The 27,641-nt window shown below is 38.3% G+C and overlaps 1 protein-coding gene across 1 annotated transcript in view; it reads left to right on the forward strand.

Moving 5' to 3' along the window:
• The first annotated feature begins 4,231 nt into the window (after window positions 1–4,231).
• WWTR1 (WW domain containing transcription regulator 1) overlaps window positions 4,232–27,641 on the forward strand; it is a 58,873-nt gene continuing 35,463 nt past the window's right edge. The window contains exon 1 of the mRNA XM_014945778.1: window positions 4,232–4,267. Coding sequence (XP_014801264.1) covers window positions 4,232–4,267 — 36 coding nt within the window. The remainder of the gene's footprint in view (window positions 4,268–27,641) is intronic.

Consider the following 27,641-nt stretch of genomic DNA (forward strand, 5'->3'; position numbering starts at 1 on the left):
TTTGTAAAGTCTGGCCTTTCCAGCGTTTTACTGTTCACTCCTTCAAATCATACTGGACGAGTCGGAGGTTAGGCTTTGACTTGTTTCCTGTTTGGATGAAGTTGAAAATTGGTTTTACCCATAATTCCGTCTCTTTGATTAATGAGGTTATTACAGGACAAGAGGTTCTTTGTAACAGCGTATTTAGTGCTCTGGGGCCTAGCGTGACTAGCAGATGCAAATTGTATGGAAGCAATTAAATCCAAAGGAAATGTCATGTGGACTGAATTTCAACATACAAACTTGTGATATTTTCCCCTTTCATTTTAGAGCGGGAGAGAGGTGGGCGTGATGTGGGGTGAAGGTGGGTTTGTTGTTTGGTTTTTTTTAGTTTGGGGATTTTTTTACATTGACTAAATCAAAGTCCAGACCTAGCGTGAATGCTAATACCTGTGACTGTTGTGTGAACCCTTCAGGAATGTAAAACTTGGGAAACATTGCACGGTACTGCAGTATTCCCTACCTATGGCTATTTTTGAGGCAGATATGACTGAAGCTAGAGTGAAGAGACAGATACGGACTTGCTTAGAGAACTGAACAGAATGTATAGTGTTAAAATTGAAATAATTGCTTAGACTGTCACCACAAATTACTACAACAGAAGGGGAGGTGTGAAAGAGGAGTTGGTTATCTCACATTTCTTCATGGCTAATAGCATGATGCGCGTAGGCAGTTACAGCGTAAGCACAGCACAAGTACAGCTGCGAGTCCAGACACAGCTTTTCCTGCAGTAGCTTGTTTGTCTGCCTATACCCTGTGCAACATCTGCTGGCCCCTCACTGTTTTCTTGGTCAGAATGCTCCTTTTTGTTCTTTGGGTGTTACCTCTCCCTAATCCTTCCTGGAGTCAATATTTCTGGCAGTCTTTCAGGTTCGCTAGTAGAAGGATGCTTCCATGGTACATTTCAATTTTTCCCTGTATTCCAAGCAATCCTTTTTTTCTACCTATGATCAATTTTCCTAGTCTCTCTACTGTTGGTGGTTTTGTTAAATGTTCTACTTTATTATTTTTCAATGACTGATTGGTGAGCAGTGGCAGAAGCATCACAAAATGAAACAACAGTCTTCCGTTAAGAATTTCTTAACGGTTGCATTAAAGTATATTGTATTCCTGAAATCAAAAACTGTCTTTGAACTGTGAGATTACTGTTTGTGACATTCTTAAAGGTCACAAGCAGACTTAAATTCTGTATGGGTTTGTGTTTTTTTTAAAGAAGTTCTCAAAACTTCTTGATTGCCGTGTTTTCTTAGGCTTCACCTTCATTGTGAAGTGCCTAAATAGCGCAGCATCAGAGAAGAAGGAAGTACAAGTCATTTGGAAGCTGACCTAGGTTGAAGGAAGCAGCAGTGCGGTTCCTGTTGTGCTGCAGAGTGTGACTCTTAGGAAATCATGTAATCTCTGTGCCTTCATTTGTGGTATGTAAAACTAGAAGAATGTTTTCCCACTCTCTAGTAGCTCATGTGAAATAGCGTGCTAAAGATTGAGGCACTAGCACAAAACCCAGGTTGATGATGCAGGCCATATGCATTTAGAACTGAGCAGTGTCTGTTTTTTTACATGAAAAATTTCTGTGTATTGAAGCAGACAATGTGCAGGAATGAACACTGAATTTTTGCTCTGTGGAAGTTGTTTCTCACAATGTAAGCTTACATCCTTTTGCAGTGTTACCGTTCTAAGTGGATCTGAAGCTTGTGTTTCAGCAGGGCAGCTCAGACTTCAACCACCAGAATATGATAGTGCAGTCACTAGTGATTCTTCACTATTCTGCCAGCAGCAGGAGTTTAAAATCCATGGAGGACTGCAGATTGCTCTTTGATATCTTTCTCCTCTGGGCTTGTTTATTAAAACTAACTCTAGTTTGTGCAAACTACAGCAACACATTTGGAGGTAGAACAGAATTTTTCATAGGTGCAGACTTCACAGACGTAAGAGCAAGGCAGCTTGCCCAGCTGGAGTTTCTAAGATTTACAGGCCATATTTTCTCTCTTTACCTGATAAATGTCTCTTTACCTGATAAATCATTTGAGGGATGTGGGTTTGGAGTCTCCTTTTTTCAAAACAAAAGAAAGAAAAAGAACAAATCCAAGCTGGTTTGTGTCATTTATTTGCGTAATAGCCTTTTGTATACATTAAGGTGCAAATGTGAATGTTGTTTTCAGAATTTTCTCAAAATGTTGTATTTTCAAAAGCTTCAGGAATAAAAGTAATTATCACTTCAGAAAGGCTTTGGATTGTCTGCTTAGTTGGACAGTTTGGACAAAAGTAGCTTTTCTCATTTTAACATTCTTTCAGTCTGATTTCTTTTAGAGCCACATGGGAAGTTACATTGTGCAGATACACTTCTCTGCAGGCTCTTGCCAGTGCCATTATTCACCTAGGTTAGATATCTGGGGGCTCAAACAAAGCAGTCCTTGCATCAGTAAATGAGTACAGCCTGCTCTGTGTGGTCATCACTATACAGCTTTGTGGGGAATGTAGTAAAAGGTCAACATTTTTGAGCTTACAAGAGCAGAATTTAGCGTGGGAGTTTTTCACAAAAGGATTTTTTATTTCACATTTGATTTTGACACTATATTTTCCTACTTGTGTTTGTCATTTTACTTGTGTATATATTTAAACAGAAATGTAACTGGTTTTGCTTTGAGAGGCTAGGAAAAAGTTTGGGGTTTTTTTTGAGAATATATATGGCTTAATTGCAGAGGCATGTGAAAAATGAGGATTTGATGTGATGTGAAGTTAATGTGAAAATTGTGGGGCAGATTTTTGTGTTGAATAAAGGTGTGTATATGCAATCAGCAACTCCTCTAATTGACGTGGCAGCTCTGCTAGCAGAAGGGATATAGTGATGCCAGTGATTCTTACCATCCCTTCATAGTGCCAAGGATATACCCAATATAATTTTTTGACAGCATTTCCTGTAATGAAGACTTTTCCATGGGTGGTCTTCTCAGAAATGCTGCCATCACTGAGTCTCAGCCCTGATATCACCCAAATGGTAAATTATAATTTTAGACAAAACCCATTTTAGACAAAACACCCTTTTTTTAGAGGTGGCAAAGGGTTGTGTTTCTTTATTTGTGTTTTATATTTGGCATTTTGGTTTTCATCTGCTTCTGAAAGACTTTATGGCAGTGGAGAATCAGGGAAATTGTGCCACTGCAAGAGAGTGGACAATGTAAAATTGAGTAACTAAAGTAAAAGAGATGACACTATCTACAACTTAGGGAAAGTGGAACATTAAATGGTTGATATTTAAGAGAAATTATGTTTTGCTAAAGATTGAGCACTGTGTGTAGTCAGTAAAGGTGTTTATGTTGTAAAAGGTATCTTGTCAAAGCTAGGAAAGATCTTGGAGATTTGTGACATTCCAAGGATTAAAAAGGCATCCTTTTTTAAATTCTGCCAAACTTAAAAGCAGAAAAATGTTGAATCAGTTGTCATATTAAAAGAAAAAAGAGGGACACAATTCCAATTGAAAAAAAGACACGTCTTTATGAAAATATCTGGAGCTACTGATTTCATATGACTTTGATTATCTTCTGTTTAGGTTTCTTGAATTTTTTAAAGTGTTTTGCTCTAAGGTCCCTCCAGAAATAGATTAAGAATATAAAAAATTCAAGTTCAACATTATTCTTACAGCCTTGTAAAGGCCTCTGTACCCAACTGCTGGTATAAAGATTGTGTAGTTAGAGACAACTCCTTCGTATAATCCACTTTACCTTTCTCTAGAAATTTTTTTTGACCCTGCTCTTCTTGTTAAGATGGTTGCAGAAGCTTCTCTGATAGGCAGAAATCTTGTTTTTATATTCTGCCTTTTTACAGTGTGTTGAGTGTTACTGTATGTAATGAGAATACTGTACACTGAATTACAGTAAACAGATATAGAAACCTACAAATTTATATTCCTACTGTAGTAATTTCACAAATATTTTTAAAATTCTAGTCCATGAATTGTAAAGAAGAGGATAGCTCTTGGCATTAACCATGCCAATAATCATCCAAATCTATGGAGAAACATTATTTTAAGCAGTCATCTGCAGTGATTGAATTATTCATTCTTATGTTTGTTTTCTTTCCATGCTCTGAGGACAGAGGGATCATCTAACTTTGATTCCTTAAGTTCTGTCTAACTATATCAACAATTAGATCTACCATATCTTGTGAATTACTTGACAGAAACAGTCTTGCCAGGATGCCGGACATCTGGATGAATTTTGATGCTGCTGTGGTGGGTCACAGTTTTCTCTCACAGCATGGAAGTGTGTGAGCAGTCTATGAGGGGGTTTCTGTGCTACACATTCCGGAAAGCAACCTCTGCATGATCTGGGGTTATGCTAGATAAAAGGAGTAATTCTATTAATGTCTGATGGTTTGCTTTTTGAAATCAGATTTAAGAGACCCATTAGATTATAATACGGAGAGTTGTGTGTTGATTTTCTTGTCAAATAATTGCCAAAACTTAGGCATTGTAATTGATTCTAGTATTTGGTGCAGTATATTTATAGTCAAATACTTCTCAAAACATCCATTAAATTTTGAGGTTTTGACATTCTGTTTTTTAGCAATTATCACAGCTCTTTCTTGTAATAGAGAATAGTACATTGAAAGGTGAAAGAGAAACATGTGTTAGCTTGCATCTAAAACAAATGTGTATGCAAGTAAGACACAGGAGCACTATTAGTTTCCATTTTGTGCCACTTTTCCTGTAGAAAAAGACATACGTTTGCATTTATTTGAATAGTTTTGGGGTACTGTCTAGTTTGCTTTACTAAAAGCATGCCTTTTGCTGAGGATGTTGTCTCATGAACATTTCCTTTTGCTGTCAGGATGGCCTGTACTAGAACAATATTTTCAGTAGCTTTTTTTATCTTGGAGAAACAAATGTCTGACGGAAGATATAAAGACAGACAAAGAAATGCATACTATTACTTACAGTTTAATTTGTAAAGGTATAAAGCAAACGGGAAGTAACTCTTTTACATACTGCGGGGATATTACAGTTTTACTGTTTTCTTCATATTATCTGAACCTCATGTGAAGAACTATGATAGGCTTGTTAAAAAACAAAACCAAAAAAACCCCAACTACCTGTATGAAAACTTCGAATTAAAGCATCTTCAGCGCAGCAGCATGTATTTTGAATAAATCCAGTCTGTGCACCTTTGGGAGCTGTGTTGGCTATCACAGTGTTCAGTACTAGTGCTGCACTATGGCTGGTACAGATGCTGACTATAACAAAGTGCTTTTCATGGCAAGAGAAAACACTAAATGGCGAAATTTGAGTTGAAAGTTCTTTCTGGCCTGTATGAATTTGAGATTTTTTTTTTGAACTGGAATTACATGATTAATGGATAAAATGTTCCTATTCATTTTAGTAGACTGAAAAAATGCTGCATATTAATAATCATCGTAATAGGCATGGCTCTTTTTCTTGTAGAAATGATTAATCCTAAAGGCAAATTCTTACCAGATCTGCATACAGATCTGTTATTCTGGCTTTCCTGTCTGCTGGAAATAACCATGGACATTTTGCACTTTTAAAAAGCAGAGTGACTGCATGCTGAAAGAGAAGTGGAGTATTAAAAATCACATCTTGTACTTACCTTGCTGTGCATAACCTGGTCTTCCACTTTGGTACCTTTGTAACTGTTCTTTTTCCCTGGGGGCAGTAGTCTTTACTGTTGCAGTGTATATTGGTGAAAAAATATTCCCTTAATGTAAGCATTGTAAAAATTTATAGATTAGGCCTTTTACTACCCATGACAGTGGAAGGAAGCTTAGAAATCTAAGGGGAATGCATCCTAAGGAAAAGTCAAGTTAAAAAAAATCTGTTATTCTCATGCTTTCACCTTCTGGTAGATATGAGATGAACTCCCTAAAAACTGTAATGAAATAGCTGTATTGGAAAATATGTGAAGTTCATTTTCCACTTCTGCAGATAAATAAAATAATCTGTGGAAAGATTATCTTGATTGTGTTTGAAGAGTGATTGCGATGTGCAGAACTATCAGAAGTTAATCTGACCATATGTATCTGAAGTCTCTGCCTTTAGGATAGTGTAGGGAGAAAACTGTAGATTTATATCCAAATGAGGAGCCGGTGCCACATGGTTCACAGCCTTTGGACATTCATTGCACAAAACCATTCAAATATATTTGATAGTTTGTAACTGCCAACAACCTGCTTGTCTGGTACCAGCTCAACTCGCTCTGGCATCTTGATCCCAAACTCCAAAATTGCTTTTAGGCTTTGGATTGCAGAACACAATTTTTCTTATAATAATTAAATTTAGCTGTTCTGAAGTGGTGTGGTGTTTTTTTTTTTCTTGATGACTGTGCTAGGAACAGCAGGGAAGAAAAAAAAGTCTTAACTAAAATTCCTCTTGGGGCCATACGGAAAGAGTGTATCACTGCAAATTTCCACCTGATACAGATATGACATTTGTCCTGACTTTGTTGTGCGTGTCAGTGTTGCAGCTTGCCTTTCTAGATAGTGCTTTAGGTCCTGGCAGAAGGGAAGTGTTTTCCAGTTGGTCAATGTCCAGCCCTTTTACAAAATGCAAAGTTGCAAAGACTGCTTTTGGTGATATACCATAGGGGATTCGAGACAAAGCTCTGCCAGTCTTTTGAATTTTAATCAGTACATGAATTTTTTACAGTTAAAGCTTTAAAAAGAAAAGAAAAATGAAAAAAAGGAAAAAGTGAAGTGGTGAGAAATTGCAGTTTACTAATGACTCATTCCTTTGAGTCATTTGAATGAGTATTCTTTTGATAGTGTAATTCCAGAGGGAATATCCAGAGTCTTGACCTGCCAGATTATCTCTGCTAGACCTGTATAAATCCTGCAAGCTCTTCCTTATACTGAATTCTCATTTTGAAAAACATTTATTTTATTTCAACTTAAAATCCTGGTAAGATCACCTCAGTGTAAAGCATTCTAATACAGGTGTTTCAAAATAAACATAAAAAGCTTACTGATTTGGTTTAATTCTAAGACAATTTGGTTTTTGCATGGCAAAGTTTTGTTTTCATGAATATTAAAGCAGTAATACACAATGCAAACTATATTGTATGGTGAGTTGCTTTGAAAGGAAGATCATACACCTGAGTTTTATTCCAGAATAGGGCTTATATGAAAAAACGTGCCTGTGTGTTTTATTGCAATCTGCATGTACAAAGTAGGCAATAGAAGTCCCTTTTTTCACTATTTGATATAAAGAGTTTTGTCTTTAACTTGTGTTTGGAATTTTTTTTTAAAAGTGAGTTGTAATGAAGATTAATAGCAAACAGTTTAAATAAGTGTAAAGTTGATGATGGGTGTCTTTTAATATATATTGTAATGAATTATTTTCCAATGTGAAACAACTTCTGAGTGGAATATTATTTATCATTATAACCGATTTACAAGATCTTTATAGAACTGTCACTGAAATTGGTGGATATGATCCATTAGTTTTACTTTTGTTTTTTTGAGTCACCTTTAACCGATCAATTTCTTTGTATCACGCTTCATCTTGGTGAGATCAAAATGGTAATTTTTTTGATATGACATTTGTAATTGGTGTAATGACTAGACTGTGTTTTAGTCCTTAATCTGTAAGCATTATGAAGCTAATTCTACTTTCACTTGATGCTTATCTGCTTAAAATAATCTAAAGCAACACGTCGATCACTTTAAACATAAGCAAGGCATACATACTTGTTCTTCAGTTCACACAGCTGGTTTGGCCTTTCCTTTCTGTATGGGGTCAAACCTCAGGCATCGGGGCTAATTATGGCATAAAAAAAGGACTAAAAATTTAAATCCAGAGCTGATAAATGACATACCTTCTGCCATGATCATACACATGTGGAGCCCAGGTTCTTTTTGCTCACTATTGCTAAAAATCCTCAGAATATTTTTCTTGAGATTAGTAAAAAATTGAATTGCTAAGATACAAATAATTTCTTTTTCTATGTGAGTGAGAGAGATTTATCTGTGAAGAATATTTTATTTTAAATGCCTTAAATGGGAGCAAGTGAAAGAAGATCCCTTTTCAAAGACATCTACCCACTTTAAACAATTGCTACTTGTGACCTCAACTCTTTACTTCCAGAGTGTTTGAATAGTTTACTCATTTGTGGCTAACATTTGTAGGAGGGCTGATTCTCAGGCCCCATTAAATGAGTCTCTACTGAAATACAATGTGGTGTTTTATAGTTCTTGCAGTGTTAGAGGCTGTGCTAGTGATGTAAATGAACACAAATATCTTTAAAGGCTTTTCTTGAGGAGGGAGAATGTGAGATTTTCTCATTTGAAGCACTTCTTTTATTTTTACAATACCTTATGTATATCTTTATAAGAAAACTCTGAAGAGTTCACTAAACTTGAAACCTAGAAGATTTTTGTTTGCAGGATGATTGCAGGATTGAATTGTCAAACTTTCTGTTTAACTTATTTGTTGATCTTATTGTTAGCAATCACATTACTATTAACTGGTAGCTTTTCTTTAGGGAAAGAACTGTTGTTGAAGACTTAGGAAAACTTTTATTGAAAGCTGATAAATAACAGCCATTTTTTAAAGGGTATATAATTCAGCAGTGCACCCTCAGTGTTCCTTTAGCTACTGAGAATTGCAGTGCATCTAAGAGCTACAGCTCTGTGCCCTATTGCTTGAGAAGGTACAAGCATTACTTGTCCAGTAAAAGAAAGTACCATCTTGGATATGCTCTGCTTTATCTTGCTTCAGGTGACTGCTCCTTACTTGCCCTGAAGTCATTGGATGTTTTGTCATTTGCTTCAGTAGAAATAAGACCAGGGACTTCAGTAGAATAGCCATGGCTAGATTGTATCTTTAATAAAACATTAAGCATTTGTTTAATGGGTTAATAAGAGTTGGTGGTTCTGACTCTCACTAGCAAAATATTGGCTGAAATCAGTTGGAGTGTTGGTACCTGAGAGAAAACAGCTGAACAGCTGAACCCTTTATAGAGGGATTTTTTGCTTTGTAGAAAGGTGGAAGAGAAGTGTAAGTATTCATCAGAAATTGTTTGTGTGGCTGCTCACATGAAGACAAAAGTAAGCCAATGTTGCATAATAATAATTGATTGCTGTCCTGATTTCAGCTGGGAAAGAGTTAATTTTCTTTCTGGTGATTGCTGTGAAAGGAATGTCAATAATACCTATTGTTTTTAGCTGTTAAGTGATGTTTACAATATTCAAGGACTTTTTCCAGCTTCTCATGGAAGCCTAGACAGAACAATGGAATGGCCAAAGGAATATTCCATACCATAGGCATCACACTCACTGTATAAGTGGGGGTTCTCCAAGGGTGGGAATCTGCAGTCTCTGCTTGGCACAGTGCAGTGAGAGTAACCAGTGTCATTATTGTTATTTTTCCCTTTCTGCTATTGTTTCTATTAAACTGTCTTTATTTCAACCTACCAGGTTTTTTTCTCTCTTTCCCCTCCTTCATTTTTTTTTTTTCCCCTCTTCCCCCCGACCCTTCTTTTTGGGGGGAAAAAAGTGGGTGGTGAGCGAGCAGCTGTGTGATTCTAGTTACTGGCTAGAGTTAAACCACAACAATTTCCATAACTGCTGGAGAATACTCTCCAGCTCTTGCTGTGGGGAAAGTGCTTTGTTGCAGGAGTTTGGCCCAGCTCCTCCCCTCTTCCCCCAGTGTCATTCTGCTGATGCCAGGTGGGATGGTGGAAGTGGGTTTAGTTTTGAAGAATTGAACAGGCGTGTTAGTGTGTATGACAGAGCTGCCATGTGGAAAAAAGCAGCAATTTTGGTTTCTTTCCTGTGCTTGTCTGTTTTTATTTATATGCTTTGTGTCAACAAATCAGTATGTAAGATTGTATTACCTGATGCAGTCTGTTTAACAGGAATTAGCATAAGTACTGACACTGACTTGAATGGAAATAACAGCACAGTAATAACCTTGGTAGTGAAAGATACTATGAAGTTGGAAAGTAAAAAATAAAGCGTGTACAGCTTGTTGAACCCACCAGATGGGTGAGACTTGAGCAGATTTCAAAAGGAAAGTGTAGAAAATAATTTTCTCCTCCTTTTTGGTGGTTCAGTTGGCAGTGACCTACAGGCTGCTCCTCTAGTTACTTATAATCTGCCTCTTGTTTGACTGTTACTCAATTCCCTCCCTGGCAGGAGCAGTGAGCAGCTCTGCTCTTAGGTGTTCATTCCTGCCACTGGTTTTACTAATGGAGATAAGGGGCTGATAAGCGGCCAGACACTGAAGTGGCTTCCCACTCCTCTTGGTCTGGTATGACCCCTCGTGCAGAGGCTGGTTGATGAGATGAGGAAATAGCTCCATTTCATTGCCTGCCCTGGATTTGTTAAATGCAAGGTCATAGATGACTACACAAAGCTATCTGTGTCAAGGACAGTAATGCCAGTGCCCTCTGACGTCATCAGTGTTGTAGTCATGGCTTTAAGGGCACGTGTCTGATGTATATCGTGGGTCACAATTCAGTTGTACCCAAAGTAAAAGACTGGGGGATTTTGTTTTGGCTGATAGAAACTGAACTGAAAACGAAAATACAGGACCTCTCAGTCAGCTAATAATCCAATCACTTTCATTACTGTAAATTATGAAAGTGCCAACATAAGCTTAAATTTTACCAGATAAATTTTTAAATAGGAATTTTTAAATCCAATTGAAATACAGGGAGAATGTTTGCCAAGCAAGAAGCTGCTCTAAAGTGCTTCATTCCTACTAGATATTAAAGATGAGGTTTTTAGATACCAGATTTTAAATGGTTTATTAGGAAACATCACAGCATTCTATGACGCTGCCTTTTTAATGTTTTTTCAATCCATGTCAGCATTTTTCGTAGCTATGGAACAGGCAGGGGTGTTGGAACTCGATGATCTTTGATCTTCCAACCCTAACCATTCTATGATTCTATGATAGTCACACCTTTTCTGAGAATAGCAAGCCTCTTTCTTTTCCCCCTGCCCTGAAGTTATATTTGTTAGCCAGGTTTAATGCATTGGCTAAACATTACCTGATCAGTCACTCTACTTTGCATTACTAAATAAATAAGCTTACGGTCTGTGTCTAAACTACTCATAATGTAGTTAATATGTGCTGTTTCAATATCACAGCATTATTCCTATTAAATCCAGCACAATATAGTCCTTTGAAATGTACACAACTTCTCATACGTGTACCAGTAATCCTCATAAAGGTGTGCAGTTGTACTTCTAATTGAACAGTGCACCCCATTGTAAATCGGTGAGATGACCCTACATTGTTAAATGTCTGGTATTTTTACAGATTATTCTCAATTTAAGGGAAGTCTTGATTGTCCACATCTCTACTGAAATTTTAAAAAGACAGATTTCCTTTCAAATAGACTGTTTGATCAGAATATTACTACAGTGTCAGAATTGACAGCAATTTCTTCTGTTCAGCTAAATCTTATTTGAAATTCTGGCCTCATTTTAAAATTCTCAAATTACGTACAGAGAGGACTAATGCAGAACTGTCACCCTTCCTCAGCTGAGGTCAACTGTCAGCTACCAGACATTGTTTCTTTATTTTGGAAAGGTTTTGTTTGGGCAAAGACTTGGTCTTTTAACCAGATCCTGCTTTTCATCTGTTTTTCATGGCAAATGATCACATTTCCCAACCATTTGCAAACAGTGACTGTCTGGCAGGATTTCCTGGATACACAGTAGCTTGAGATTGTAAAAGGCCAACTTTCTGAACTCTAGCGATTAGTATGGTTATTTGTACTGCCTTTTCTTCCATGGGAACTAAGCAGCTCATCATATGGAAGGTAGAAATAAGATTCAAGAAAAATTCATATTCTAGCTAATCACCTCCACCACAAATGGTAAAAAAAAAATTAAAAATAATTGAAATAGGGCACTTCCTGACCTTTGTGTACTAAAACTTTCTGAAGAGCTGGCACCAATATTTTGGGAGTTAAAGTTTTTTAAGAAACTCCTGACAAGGTTATTTTTAACCCGATCCCATTTATGCCTAGTAGACTACTGAGGACCTTACAGCACATCACCCATGAGTTACAGTTGTGTGAACCTGGATAACCACTGCTGACTCTGAAAAGAACCATTTATTTATAAAACTTCTTTTTATATTTTAGGCTGACCTTCAAAATTAGAAGCAAGAGGTTAATAACAGCATGTAAACTCAGAGATGCTATGAGAAATTTGACAATTTTAATTTGTTTCCTTTGAGTCAATTCACTGGAGGAAGTGATGGGATTTTTCTTGTGTGCATATGCCATATAAGAGATCGAACTCTCTGAAATTTTTCCATGTTCTGAGTGGAACCCCTCAGGGAACCCCTTACATGGATAATATAGAATAGTAAAGATGATGTTGATATTGACGAGAGGCAGGTGTTTGTCCTTATTTTCATAGAATCCATCGGATGTTTCTTCAGCTCCTGAAAGTGAGGGTGTTTTTTGAATATCAGGACTCCTAAATGGATTTCTTCTTAATCTGACAGAAGAGGAAAGAGCTATGCTCCATTTTCCTTAGCATTTGTTTGATTTTGGTTGATTGCTTTCCTTTTCCTGACCTTATGAGGGCTTACGAAGAGAGTAATATTCTGTTCTCCCTTCTGTTTGTTAAAAATTATGTTTATCCTGAATTGTCTTTTGTTCTTACTGTATTCTCAGTAGTGATAAAAATGGTCCAAAGAGAGGAAGCAAGGTCAGGATGTCCTGATCCAAGTTCATGGGCATCTCAGTATTAGTTTAAATGAAGTAGATTTTCTCCTATTGAATTTATTTTACAGAGGAAATGTCAAAGGTATCCCAGTATTCTGTATTGTCTAGAGTCTAACTTTTTTCCACTGTATGGATGAGATCTAAAAGTTTTGGCTTTGTAGGGTTGGTGTTGGGGCAGGCTGGTTAGTTGGTTGGTTTTTAAATGTCTGGCTGTGACTGTCTGCAGGAATGTCATCTCTGTGTGGTTACCACTGACTAGCAGGCTGGTTAGTACAGACCCTGGTGTGGGAGGGCAGGATTCTCAAACCTTTTGAAAATGCTTGGGCAGTACAACTCTTTGAAGTAACTACATGTCCATGTCCTTATACACATATTACACATTATGAAAGAAATTGAGAACTGTTTATTTAACTTCAGACACATAGGTTTGAAAGAATGCTTCTTGTTCTACACCAGATAACATTGAAAGGAGAGCAGGAACCGAAAAATGGAGTTTGGTGGTTAGATAAGCAGCATGAGGCACAGATTCTTTCTTACTCCTCTAAGCGATTCCATACTCTTTGTATAAGCATCTCTCCCAGAGGAATCAATAGAAGACTTGCTTCCAAATCTTGTAACGCAGCTGTGAGCTGCCCTGTCTGCTTCTTTCATTAGATAAATCTGCAAAATAAAAGTGATCCATTGCATCACTGGCAAGTTGATAAGACTTCAGCACCTACAGTTAAGTCACAAAGTTGTTCCTGACAATTTTTCAGTAACAAAAAAATTGTTTTCAAAAATACTGAGAGATCTGAAAGGCTTGAAATTTAAAATAATTCTAGCTACCTTGTAGCCACTATTATCCAAAGTAATTTTATGCACCTGAATAGTTATATCTGTGATGTAATGAATAGTTATATCTGTGATGTAATGAATAGTTATATCTGTGATGTAATGAATAGTTATATCTGTGATGTAATGAATAGTTATATCTGTGATGTAATGAATAGTTATATCTGTGATGTAATGAATAGTTATATCTGTGATGTAATGAATAGTTATATCTGTGATGTAATGAATAGTTATATCTGTGATGTAATGAATAGTTATATCTGTGATGTAATGAATAGTTATATCTGTGATGTAATGAATAGTTATATCTGTGATGTAATGAATAGTTATATCTGTGATGTAATGAATAGTTATATCTGTGATGTAATGAAAAAAGCTTGTTGCTTAAATATTATTTTCAATTTCTTATGTTGTAACTAATCATAGGAGAAAATGCTTTTGCAAAAGGAATCTTAGCAAACTAGTTCAAGTCTTACTGAAAAGATGTAAATCTTGACCTGAAGAACTGGGGATTTGGGGCTTTGACGAAAACCAAAAAAATATGTTTTGGGATCTAGTTTGCTTCTGTGTGTCTGCTGTGTTGTAGCCATTGGCATTCCTATTAAAATACAAAGATTGCTGCCTGTGAAGTTCAGAGAGCAGAAGTTATTTTGACTTTTTTTGGAGCTTAATAAATGTACTGACCTGAAAGCTGAGGTTGTGAGAATGATCTGTGAATGAGAGTTGCAGTACCAGGAACTGCTTTGCACGAATGTGTGTATTTTGAGCCAGAGTGCTCAGTTTCCAGTGAGGGAGAATCATCTGTTTGGGAAATATATTCCTCAAGCCAATTCATGTTATCGTTTGGAAACTCTGACCAAGCAGAACTGGAAAAAGAGAGCTTGTCATAGGAAAAAGTTAGAACAACTGCTGTGCATTTGTGGAAAGAAAAATCTAGAGGCTGTGGTAACACCATTTTGTTGTCTTTTGAAGAAATGCTGTTCCTTGTATGATACCAAAACCAACAGGTAGACAGCATTGCAGATGTGCTTACTTTTGGAGTAGAAAATAATTTATTTCTGCAACAAAAACCTTTTACAAAAGTGTGCTTGAATATATTGCAGTGATCTGAAGCTCTTGACAATTATTCTTCAAATTACAGAACTGATAAAACAAATATAAGAGTTTTATTGATATTGTGATGAGTTCTACCCTATTAGTTCTCTCTTCCAAAGGGCACCACTATTAGGAAAAAAAAAATCCTGTTTTTTTCCTGCACAGGCAAAAAGTACAATGCTCTGAAAACATTAATGGTACTTTTCTGACAGACTCAGAAGTCAAAATGTGAAATAAAAATCTAGACTGCAGAAAAGAATTCTGGGACCGATTTCTGCAGTGTTGTACATTTCTCTGTTTTCTTGCCAGTGCATTGGGATACAATTTTAAAAGAAATTTTCTGTACCTTCATAGGGATTTTATGTCCTGTTTTGTTCTGGGTTGTTTGTCTGTTCTACTGTCTCTTCTTGCCTGGGGAAGTTTTTGATTATTTCCCTATAAGGGGATTCTGCATAGTTGAAGGGGGCTTTCTTGCTTGTTTGTTTATTTATTTTTTACTGGAATGCAGAATATGTTAAAATAATACCAGCTTGTCTAGAAATGCCAGCTTGGTAGTAAAATAATATGTATTAGCTGGGGGGCTGCTTCTCCCTTTCTTGTTACAAACGGTACCGTTTTATATTTCATCTGTGTAAACCTGGATTTGTTCATAAATATGATTACTTTTGACATGGCTTTTATATATTGTTAAATGAAGGCTTTCACAACAAAACCTGGTTATCGCCTTCTAGTTTAAGTGGAGGACAGTTAATTATTTTTCATTCTGTAACCTGTTTAATAATTTCTGTAACTTAGTCTGAAAATGTCATGTGTCTCTCACAAAGGAATATTCTGTCTCCAGATTATTTTTTTCCCAAAAATAAAATAAACATGCTTTTAATAGTATCATTAATATGTCTCCTTAAGTATGAGTGCTACAGGCACTCATCAAGTAAACAAATGCATTAATGCTATTATATGTTGTATACATTAAAAAATCCCATAAGAATGTTCTATATAATGGTTTCATTCAGTACCTCTTCTTTTTCTCAACAATTGGGATTTCATCCAAGTTCTAAAGGTTAAGTTGTCAATAGAACTCAAAGGGTGTTTTGTTTCCATTTGTATAACTAGTTTAATGTTTTTTAAGTCCTCGCCATATACCAACAATGGAATCAGTCAGTTACAGGGAAGCTTAGCAGGACATTCTTAAAGTTCTCTTCACAGTAGCAAATAATGCTGAAACTAATTCAGGAAAAGAGCAACTCTTTCCACTGAATAAGTTATTTTAATTAGTATTTAGCATAGGATAATAAATATTCAAATACCTATGTAATGTTCCAGTTTCAAGATTAGAAATTAGGATGAACATGCAGTAGGAGAACAAAGTCCACGGTTCAATCAGTTTAATAATTACATTGTCTCCTTGTTAAAGCTTCATGAAATTTTCATGAAACTTTATTATCTGAAAAATCAAGTGCCATGTATTTTACTAGCTAAACCTGCAGGTTGAAATACTGTAGACAGACACTTGAAACTGTTATGGTAATGAATAGTTCAACTATTGAATGTTAGTTATTAATTTCTGCACTTTTAAAGGAGAAGTGATTGAGAGATACTGGGGTTTTTATGTGTTTGTGGGCTTTTTAGTGATACAATGAAAGATAAAATCTTACTCTTTCCAACTGTTGAAATGAACAGTATAAATGAAATTAATAGCTTTCAGCTTTAAGCTCCTCCACCGGATAGGTATTTTCCCTTCTTTATGTAGAAGCTGTGCACATGATTTTTGCAAAATTTTAACATTTTGACTTTGAATAAGGCAAACTTTTTTGCTTTCCTGATGAACAGTGAGTAATGTCTGCAGATAATTAAATTGCTGACGCTTGAAAATAATACTTAACAGCTGTTCTGGCTGCCCACCACCAGTTGTGTCAAGGATATCATTGGGGGCCACTGGGAGTGCTTTGTGGCAGCTGTAGCCATGGGCTAGCTGTGCTAGATTACTCCGACGTGCCAGCGAGGGCTTTGAGAGAGTGCTGTAAGGCAAATGTCTTCCATTTAAGAGAGAGTTGTTGTTACAGTCCTTCATACTAAAAATCTAGTAAAGCATGTATTCATTGATGTCTATTTTTGGTATAAAATGAAAATATCACTGTAGATTTCCATTAACCTTTCCTGCTTTCCCTCCTCTGTCAGAAACTAGTAGCCCACAACTCAATATGAAATAGATGCTGCCCCAGCCATCTCAAAGTGTCAGCTGTTCTGGCCTCAGGGTACTGCTGGAAGGAGCAGCCTGGCCCTGCCCTCCTATTTCCAAACCTTTTTCTCCATTTTGTTTTTGCCTAGCAGTCATGGGGCTGCAGGGGCAGCCAGATCAGTTAATCTAGTTGTTAATCTAGCTGAAACAATCAGCAAGGTTTGTTTCCATAGGTTCAGTGAGTTGACCAAGGCATTCATTCATTTCCCCTTGCTGCCGTGTGGCTGTTGGGAGTGATGGAAAGGCAATGGTGAGACCGTGCCGTGGGCCACCATTTTCAGCAGTGTGGTGGCCATGAAACCACAGGGAGGTTCTGTTAGCCAAGTGTGGGCTACCTGCTTGTGGATTTTTAGTGCCATCTGCCAGGGCTGAATTGTGACCTTAAACTGCCTCAAGTATTGTTTGTATTTAGAACCACAGAAGAAAACAGAACAGACTTTAAATTGGTTTTTGTTTTATTTGCAACAGGCCAAGTGTCCCACGGCCTTCCTCCGAGGCTTGGAAACATCAAGAAGCATCACTGTTAGTCAGGTCACCTGTGCTAAACTGTCTGATTTTCCTCCTTCAAAGTATTGTCCTATGAAAAGAGAATCTTAGCCATTTGTCAGGTTTACCAGTGCTCTGTACTACACGCCTGCAGCGGCCCTGGACACAGGCCAGTGCCAGACAAATAGTCTGTGTCTGTACTTAGCCAACCATACATACACCAATAATCCAATTCATCCTGTCTAGATTCTTGTGTAATACCATCACTATGGTTTTGTACAAGAACTCATTATTTATCACGTATCTTCTTAGAGGAAATGGGACCCATCTAACAATAAATGTATATTCCACTTGTGTGTATGAGAGAGAAGGTAATAGCGTTCTTCTTTGAGTACCTGGAATAGAACCAGACCTATCAATTTTTCTTTATATGGTGTTGGAAAATGTCAAGTTAATAGAGAAATACTTGTTCTTCAGGTAATATTCATTTTTAATGTGGTTGTTACAGGTGATAAAGCTACAAGAGAAGGATAATATGTTGTCTGTGGGGAATGCCATTTTAACCCATTATTTCCAAAAAATATTGTTGTGATTTACTGTGTCTTTATAAGATAGCCCAAAGCAAGGCTCTATTCCTTCATCTTCTGTTCATCTGCTTTAGTGCTTACTGTATTAAAATGACTTATTTATTTTTTTTAATTGCCATTTAACTGAAAGAGTGTATGTGTTTGGGAGAAAGAACTCCCTGACCTACACTAACCTCCCTGTGATTTCTAAATATGCCAGGCACTCAACAGTGATAGCTGAAGTCTCTGGATGCTGTGGTTTGAATACAAAAGTGATCCCTATTTTATAAGGTCAGGGCTTAGATGTCTCAAACTTCTCCCTGAAATTACTGGATACTTCTAAATACATTGTACCCTGATCTGTAAAATGAGGACAGCCTTGCAAAAAAGCATGGTAATCTCTGAAGTTGCAGTGTGGTGATGTACTCGTTATCTTTCAAAGTATCTTCTAATCTCATTACCTGTCACTAGAATGGAGTTTGAGAATTTTTCACTAAATATGGGATGAAACTACATGCTAGATAAAGGAAATACTTAATAGCATGGTGTCTGTTTATGTAATTAACAGTAGTATTGCAATGCAACCATGAGAGGACCAAAAGAAGCTGACAGCGAGTGTGTTATTTTGGTTCATTGTATTAAACTTTTCATGTTCCTTTTTGTGTGCGTAACGTAAACATAAGCTAAAAGAAAAGACTAAGACAACTGCAAACCTAATGACATTGATGCTTTGTCTGCACAGTCTGGCATGTAAACTGTCTATATCAATAAGGATTTTTCTCCAAACGTGTTCTGTGAGGGCTCATGCCAGAGTGAAGCTCATTGTCTTTAACAAGATGTGATTCAGATCATGATTTAACTCAGTCCCATTTCCACTTGTTTGCATTTAACAGAGCTATGAACAAGTGACAAGCCATAAGAACAGGCCTATCCTACTGAAATTATTGCATGATCTTCAAGCTTTATGCTTTTAAGAGAAGTGACCATCTCTTACATGTTTGGGAGGTAGTTCTCATGTTGAGGGGACTGTTGCAGTCTACTTAATGTGTTATAGTTATCAGATTTACGGGTGGGTGCATGATGTTAGGACATGGTGCTGTAGGTTTCTATAAAGTCTTTTCACGTTGTGATGAGAGGCAGAACTTGGTTCTTGAAATTTTCCACTCTGTGGTGTGAGAAGGGGAAAAGAATTGTTGCAAAGGAAAAGGAATCCGACTGCGCGCTACAGACAGAACAGTGTGTTCTCATACAATTATTGACCCACGTCTTGCCCTTCTTTTGTGCATGTAATTGCCATGGAGAAGACAGAATATCTGCAAAGAAATATAAAATATTTGCATATATACATTACAATATATCCAATACTAAAGGCTCATCTTTTGAAACTAAAACTACTTCAAGTTGAGAATGAATTAACCCATTAGTATTTTGTTAATAATTAAGAGTGCTTAATGGTGGGTTCTTACAAAGAAACATTCCGAAATTATCTTTTAATATCCACTATATTGAAGGACCTTCATGGCCCTTATCTTGATTTTCTTAGCACAATACAATAGTGTCTTGTCTGTGCACACACAAATTCCATTAATTTCTGTGGGAATTGAACACATGCACATAGGGTAATTGTTTCTAAAGCTAAAATCATTCTCATTCAATTAATATCTTAAGTTTTTCTCACCTATGACTCCTTGACATAAACATCACTTAAAAAAGAATAATAGAGCTAAGATTTTTAAGAAGTTGATGATACTAGACTTTCACAAATTAACAAGGTTCTGTGATGCTAGTGAAGCAGTTCTTGAGAAATACATTTTTCAAAATCATGACTTCACGCTCCAGTTGAGTTCTTGTGGCATTTGAAAATCTTCAAGTACTATGTAGTTTAACTGGTAGGGTGGGTAGATTGGCTTTTCAAAATATTGATTCCATCTATGATACCATGCAGTTAATATCGGTACCTTTAGGCTTGCTTTTTTAATGCTATATAACTGCACTTGGCAAGGCTTAAAATAAATTTCACTCAAACTGAACTGCAGGTGGAAAAATAGCTTTTGCAATATCTTTAATAATATCATATTTAGAAAAAGGTCTATAAAATTTATACTGCATGAAGCTGTAAAGAAGCAGTTTTTGAAATATTCAACATCTAGTAAAATCCAGGCAGTAGAAAGAAAATGTCTTGTAAACAGCTTTTATGTCTAAACTGTTTTGGCACTAGAGACATATTTATGTATCTGGTATCAGTCTCTAACAGTTAAGTGAAAACCAAACCAAACTCTTCCAAACTCATCTGTGAACAACCTGAAGCAACTGTTCCCCAATTCACTGAAACATAACAAAGACTGTGAAAGGTTAGACAGAGTTTATAGTCTAGGAAAAGGGATCTTCGGTCCTGACCACTGAAAATAAAAGATGTACCCTGCTTTCTTCTAACCTTTCTGAAGAAATTTACCAAAGAAGCTGAGATTTTTACTTGTTTATTTCTGCTTCTTAGTATGGCTGTTCCCTTTCTCTCCAATCCACAGCACAGCTGTTTGGCTGTTTCCCTTTTGGTAGATAGGATCTATAACGCAGTCTGTACTAAATGTCACTTAAAGCTGTTTTTGTGCAGTTGTGAAGTCAAACCCTGGTGAAAGGGCCTAAAGTGTGAAAGAACTCTAAAAGTAGAGCAAAGGAGAAATTTTGAGGGAGCTCGGAAGGCAAGGGCATTTAAGATGTTTCTTTTAATGGAAAGAGTTGCAAGAAAACCCCTCAGAAGGTAGTGCCTTGTCTGCTTGAGACAAATTGTTAGAGAGATCAAGCCAAAGCTAGATACACAAAGACATGGGGAAGGAAATAAATGATAAAGTGCTGTGAAATTGTTTGGGTCAAGTGCATCGACAGCTCTAAAATGAGAAGTCATTTTGCACTGGACGTGGAATAACAGAAAACTAGTGACCTGTTCGCAGATGGGACTGATGGGGTAAAAGATACTGTTGTATAACAAGTACCGGGAAGGATGAAAGGAAGCTACTCTATTTGAATACTCTCCTGTAGGAGAGGAAATGAAGACTGTCTCGGTGGTGGTTTGCTGTCTGCCCTCAGGCTATTGACAGGAATGTACCAGTACTGATGAGTACAGGAAAGCATTAGCATTTATTGTTTGGTGCAAACAAAGATAGAGCTAGTAGGTACCACCATAGTAGTGAGTATGGTAAGGCACATTATTTCTCAGTTGGTATATGCAGATTGAAAGTCTTGATTTGCTCTTGATACTCACTTTTCTTTATGAATGTACTGTATGAATCTTTCCCCAGACCAGTAGTTGTTGAATATTTGAATTAGACTGAAGTTTTAAATTAAATTTAATTTAGAAAATAATTGGGAAGAGTTCACTCTTAGAATCACAGAATAGTTTGGATTGGAAGGGACCTTTAAAGGTCATCTAGTCTGACCCCCCTGCAATGAGCAGGACCATCTTCACCTAGGTCAGGTTTCTCAAAGCCTTGTCAAGCCTGACCTTGAATGTTTCCAGGGATGGGGAACACCTGCAAGTGTACCATGTCCTCTAGCTGGAGTAAGAAGGCTTCATCAATAGGCTCCCCTTGATCAGGTGGCCTTAGGAGACATCACCCAGAAAGTTCCCTTTGTTCCCTTGGTCTCTAATTCTTCTCCCCAGGCTTTCACCCTGCTCATGGCTATTCTTCAGAGACAGCTCTTCACACTCCCTCCATTTCTTGATGCAGAGGGCAACACCTTCCCCCTCCTTCCTCGCCTGTCCCTTCTGAACAGCCTGTAGCCATTGATAGCTGCACTCCAGTCACGGGATTCATCCCACAAGATTTGAGTAATGGCAACTAGGGTGTAGCTTTCAAGCAGTGAAGTGGCTTCCAGCTCCTCCTGTTTGTTGCCCGTGCTGTGCACATCAGTGTAGAGGCACTTCAGCTGGCCTTAGTGGAACACCCTTTAATTCCTTTGGGGTGTTTCACTGGTGTTTCCCTCTTGGCTCCTGTGACCACAGGAGTCTCTGGCTCATCTCCATAAGACTTCAAGTGTGCTGCAGTGTAGCCATCACATCTCAGAGCAACAGGCTCAACAGGCTGAGGGCCCTCACTAGCACCCTGTCCCGCTAACCTTGGCATATCATCCCACAGCTTGTCATCACCTGCAAGTGTACCATGTCCTCTAGCTGGAGTAAGAAGGCTTCATCAATAGGCTCCCCTTGATCAGGTGGCCTTAGGAGACATCACCCAGAAAGTTCCCTTTGTTCCCTTGGTCTCTAATTCTTCTCCCCAGGCTTTCACCCTGCTCATGGCTATTCTTCAGAGACAGCTCTTCACACTCCCTCCATTTCTTGATGCAGAGGGCAACACCTTCCCCCTCCTTCCTCGCCTGTCCCTTCTGAACAGCCTGTAGCCATTGATAGCTGCACTCCAGTCACGGGATTCATCCCACAAGATTTGAGTAATGGCAACTAGGGTGTAGCTTTCAAGCAGTGAAGTGGCTTCCAGCTCCTCCTGTTTGTTGCCCGTGCTGTGCACATCAGTGTAGAGGCACTTCAGCTGGCCTTAGTGGAACACCCTTTAATTCCTTTGGGGTGTTTCACTGGTGTTTCCCTCTTGGCTCCTGTGACCACAGGAGTCTCTGGCTCATCTCCATAAGACTTCAAGTGTGCTGCAGTGTAGCCATCACATCTCAGAGCAACAGGCTCAACAGGCTGAGGGCCCTCACTAGCACCCTGTCCCGCTAACCTTGGCATATCATCCCACAGCTTGTCATGGGCAATCCTGATGCTGCCACTCAGCCCCTTCAAGTGTAGTTTAGGGCTGTGTCAATGAGCTCTGTCCCCTTGTGAGCAAAGGCCCACTTCCCCCTTTCAGAAAGGTGAGTCCCATCCGATGCCAGCAAGCTTGGTGCTGTGTAGGCCATCTCATTATGGAAAAACCCAAAATTGTGGTGGTGACACCAGAAATGGGTTCATGTACATTCGGGAGCACATGGAATATACTTCTATTTAGCAATTACCCATTGTGCTGTGAGGTTAATCCTCCAAGCTCCTACTGGGCAGGGAGCAAGTTTCTAAAGATTGGAGTGGTGCAATATCCTGAACCAGCCCCCGGCTTGAAAAGGAGATGACAACAGTAATAGTAATAGCACAGGTTCCTTTCATCTCTGCCGTCACCTTATTAGATGATAAAAGACAGTTGCTGGAAAATAGGTGAGAGGACTTTGCGTGCTTAAAGGTAAGCAAATGCAACTGCCTGAGCCTACAGTTACCCTCCCTATTCAGGGTTCTTTTTAACCCACTTAATTTTGCAGGGCTGCACTTTCATCCAGATTCAGAAAACTGTAGTGTCACTGAAGGAGGGAGGCAGCACGCTGCGCTGAGGATGTAGGGGTGAATGCTCAGGGACAGGGTGTGTTCTCCACAGACCAGCTCTTGGAGGGAGCTGCAGACAGGTCTCTGCTGAAGCCTCATCTCCAGAAAGTGTGACATTTTATTGAGCCCAACATAAGTCCATGAGGAGCTGTGTGAAGAGTTCCTGCCTTGACCAATCTCTCCCACTTTTGTACCAACCCTTAAGATGTGCTAAATTGATCCAATATATTAATAATTATTTTGATTAGGTCTGTTTTTAATCTGGATCACTTTGCTGGTTTGAGTTGCTGTCCATAGACTACACCAGTTGCACCAGCTGAACTGAGGAGGGTGCAGAAGGTGGGAATGAGCAAGGTGCAGAATTGACTGTGACATTGTGCTTGGCCTCCTGAAGTGTACTGCAGAACAGGTGGTAACTTTGAGCTCCACTGAATCTTTTCTATTTTGAAAGGCTGAATGCTTAGCGCCCTTGTGAGTTAGGACTCTACACAGATGAAGGCATTAACGGAAATGAATGTGAATTTTTCTTTGTTATTTCCTACAAGTTGTCTTCAGGCTGTGCTGAGCCAGTGGTGATGATGATGGTGGGCTGCTCTTGTGGGTTGTGGTGGGTCACGGTATCTCAAAAATCCTGAGCCAGCTGATTTGTGATTGCTTTCATCAGGATCAGAGAGCGTCAAAATTACTCGCCTCTGCTCAGGGGAGAAAACCTGCCCTGCCTTGTGAGACAGTGCCCTACTTCAGAGCATGGCCAAGGCTGCTGGCAGGGCAGGCAGGGAGAAGCTGCTCCTGTGGTTACTGGGAGTGTCTCTGGTTTGTGTCAATAGATTGTTTTTACCAGCATGTTTTAAAGTAAGTTTCTAAGGCACTGAAAGCTGATGGACAATTTCTCTTTTGCTGTTAGACACTTCACGATATTGGTTACTGAAATACTGTGTGGCTTGGCTCTGGCTGTAGTTTTACCAGAGATTGCACTGCAGTACCATGAGCAAACTCACACAATAGACTGGGATGTTGTGTCCCCAAGGTAATTTTCTTAAATTTAAAAAACTTTCCATCTGCATAAAAGTATACATGCCACATCATGCGGCATCAAAGTGCCGCAAGTGGACTCTTTCTTGAGACGAGCTTTCTTTTTGTCCCTTTTTTATTTACAGGGAACAGAGGGGCAGAGAGAAAAAGTTGGGCAATGATTTGGCTCGGCTTGCGGAGATGTAAACAGATTTCCCAATGTTTAGCAATGGTGGTGTAGCGGAAGCGGATGGTTGGATGTGCCGGATGGTTGGACATGCTCCAGCCCCGTGTGAGCTGTGGCCCTGTTGGAGCAGTTAATGAGTCAGAACATGAGGGCTGTTGGTGCTGATGAGTCATCAGCTTCCCACTTGCCCCGAAGCAGCTTTACTTTGATGTGGCTCAGTCACAAAATCCACTCTCTGGTCTGTATGACAAAGCCCTGACAAGGGACCCCATACAAGCACTGCAGCGTTAGTCAAACTCTAAGTTTGTGTTATTTCAGGTGAGAGCGCACTTATGGAATAAGTAAATCAGTTCTTTCTCCTCAATTCCCTTTAAACCTTTTTAGATGAGTAGATCTGAATTTCCTAGTGCTAGAAAAAAAAACATAGTCTGAAAATAGAACCCACTGAGATACACTTGTTGTTGGAGTTGGTACAAACAGAAAGAGAATTAGTATAGTTCATGCTTCTCCTTGCTAATTTAAACTAACTGAGCTGTCTTGGCAAGGCTGCAGGGGAAGTCAGGGATTAGAGCCTACCAGTTAAAAAATGCAGTACACAGCAGCATTGACGTTTCAAAGTGGGAAGCAGACACCCAAATAGGAAGAATTTAACAAAAGTCTGAGGTACAACAGGTGGAACAGAATAAAAAAGTCATAGTAAAATACTGAGTTGGTTAGAGCTGAGCTTTGCTTTTGTTTTTTTCTGATGAGAGGTCCCGTTAGGATACAATTTACCATTTCGTGAGCTTGTGCATCATAGGACTTTATGGGTGTGAATGTCGTGACTGGGGCAGCTTGGGGATGGAATTTGTAATAGCGTGTTCTGTATCATATGTGACAGATACTTGGTGTATCTCATTTGAGTTGTAAATATTTAACTTTGCCTGATTTTAGTGGGAACAGTATTGGCCCTCAGCTAAGTATTCTTGAAAATCTTATTTTCAAAATTTCTTGTTTGCCTATGAAGATACCTCATCAGTCTCATTGGTGATGCAGAAATAGTTAAAATGAATGTCTCTTCTTTCCTACCCTGCGTAATTATGAATTAAGACCTTGTTGGGAAACGGCCTGCTCTGATACTAGGATTTATAATAATAGAAAGTGCAAAGATTACTTCTAAAAAAAGCTTGAAAGTGAGAATTTGAATATGTAAAACGGGGCTACTTTGTCATATGTTCTCAAATAAGAATATTATGAAAACAAGTCTAAAAAGTTCATTACTTTTCTACATAGCAGTTCTCTCTACTTCACAATGAAGCTTCAATATTGTGGATTAGGCAAGATACCTTTAAAGTTTGGGGCTCCTCCTTTTTGGGTTCATACACATATAACGGAGACAGTTATCTTCAAGATTTATAGCAAAGAACTGTTTCACTAATGCTCTCCCAAACTTTTAGGCTGTCTCTTTGGATAATATGTGTAGATGATGAACAGAAAATGGCATGCAATGAAAGAGGTGATAATAAAAGAGCAAATAATTAGAGGATTACAGCACTCATAAAATTATTTTTCAGAATTGTTCTGACATCGAGTTTCAGCTTCATCTTTGGTGGAGCAATCAGTATAGTAATACTTGTTACAGAAAGTGTATTTAAATGTGATTAGCAGTTTTTATTCGAATGCATTTTTAAACAAAAATCGTGTTACTGCTCCATCTATTTTTCTCTCTCCCTGCCTTTTGGGGTAAAAAGGAAAGTAAAAATAACAAGGTAAATTGAAAAATATTATTTACATAAATTTGGAGCTATTTTATGAAGAATTTTTGAAAGTGAAAATGTTATTAGCATTTGCAGGAAATTATGCAAAAATTAAAAGCGTAAACTAGCAATTACAGGAAACCACTTTTTTCTAAGGGAAGAGGAAACTTCTGAGAAGTTACAGAAACAAAATATAGGTCTTAGGACTGAACAAAAGATGTTTTTATGGTATGCTTAATAAAGTATTAATTTAGACAGATTTGGTTATTTTACTGTATAGATGCTCCTACACCAGAATTAAGTGTGTAAGGTGATGTATAACAATATAATTCCATTGATAAAGTGGGTAAAACTAGCATACAGGTCAGTGCCTAAGGGGACACTTAGACTAGGGGTCCAACTCAGTGATACTTGATTGTCTTGGTGATCCTGAAGTTAAAATCTTAATCTTTGTCCAGTACCAGTGTAAAGCTCAGATGTTGGGGGAAGTAAAAATTGTACTGTCTTCCAAGTGGGTTGCCCATGTGGTACAGTTTAGCAATGAAGGCAAGATTTCTAGCCTGTGTTATTTGCCTTTTTCTGGAGCTTTGTTTTCTGTCTCATCGTTGTAGGATGTACGCTAAGAAAAGAAATCCTTCTGGGATCAGTAGTTTTGGAAATAATAAAACAAGGAACAGATGGATTGATACAATCCCAGATAAGGATATTTAGGGGTTCTCTCCATAGTGATTTTCTTTCTTGTGTACAGATACATATTTCAGAGCTGAATAAATGGTCTTCCTTACAATGACTTTTCATACATATGAGTGAAATTATTTTTTTTTTCCAGAGCTGAAACAAACAGTGGTAAAAGGGTGTGGATTCACAATTGGAAATGCTGCTCTTTTGCCACCAAGCCTCTGAAATTGCCTCTCCCTCCCCATGCAACCGTACAGCTGGTTGGACAAGAGTCCAGCAAAAACAGAATCAGCAAAACAGAAAAGGAATAAGAAATTAGTATCAGCGCACATCAGTGTAGAGGCACTTCAGCTGGCCTTAGTGGAACACCCTTTAATTCCTTTGGGGTGTTTCACTGGTGTTTCCCTCTTGGCTCCTGTGACCACAGGAGTCTCTGGCTCATCTCCATAAGACTTCAAGTGTGCTGCAGTGTAGCCATCACATCTCAGAGCAACAGGCTCAACAGGCTGAGGGCCCTCACTAGCACCCTGTCCCGCTAACCTTGGCATATCATCCCACAGCTTGTCATGGGCAATCCTGATGCTGCCACTCAGCCCCTTCAAGTGTAGTTTAGGGCTGTGTCAATGAGCTCTGTCCCCTTGTGAGCAAAGGCCCACTTCCCCCTTTCAGAAAGGTGAGTCCCATCCGATGCCAGCAAGCTTGGTGCTGTGTAG

The sequence above is a fragment of the Calidris pugnax genome, unplaced genomic scaffold (assembly GCF_001431845.1).
Source record: "Calidris pugnax isolate Ruff unplaced genomic scaffold, ASM143184v1 scaffold111, whole genome shotgun sequence".
In the NCBI taxonomy this organism is placed as follows: domain Eukaryota; kingdom Metazoa; phylum Chordata; class Aves; order Charadriiformes; family Scolopacidae; genus Calidris; species Calidris pugnax.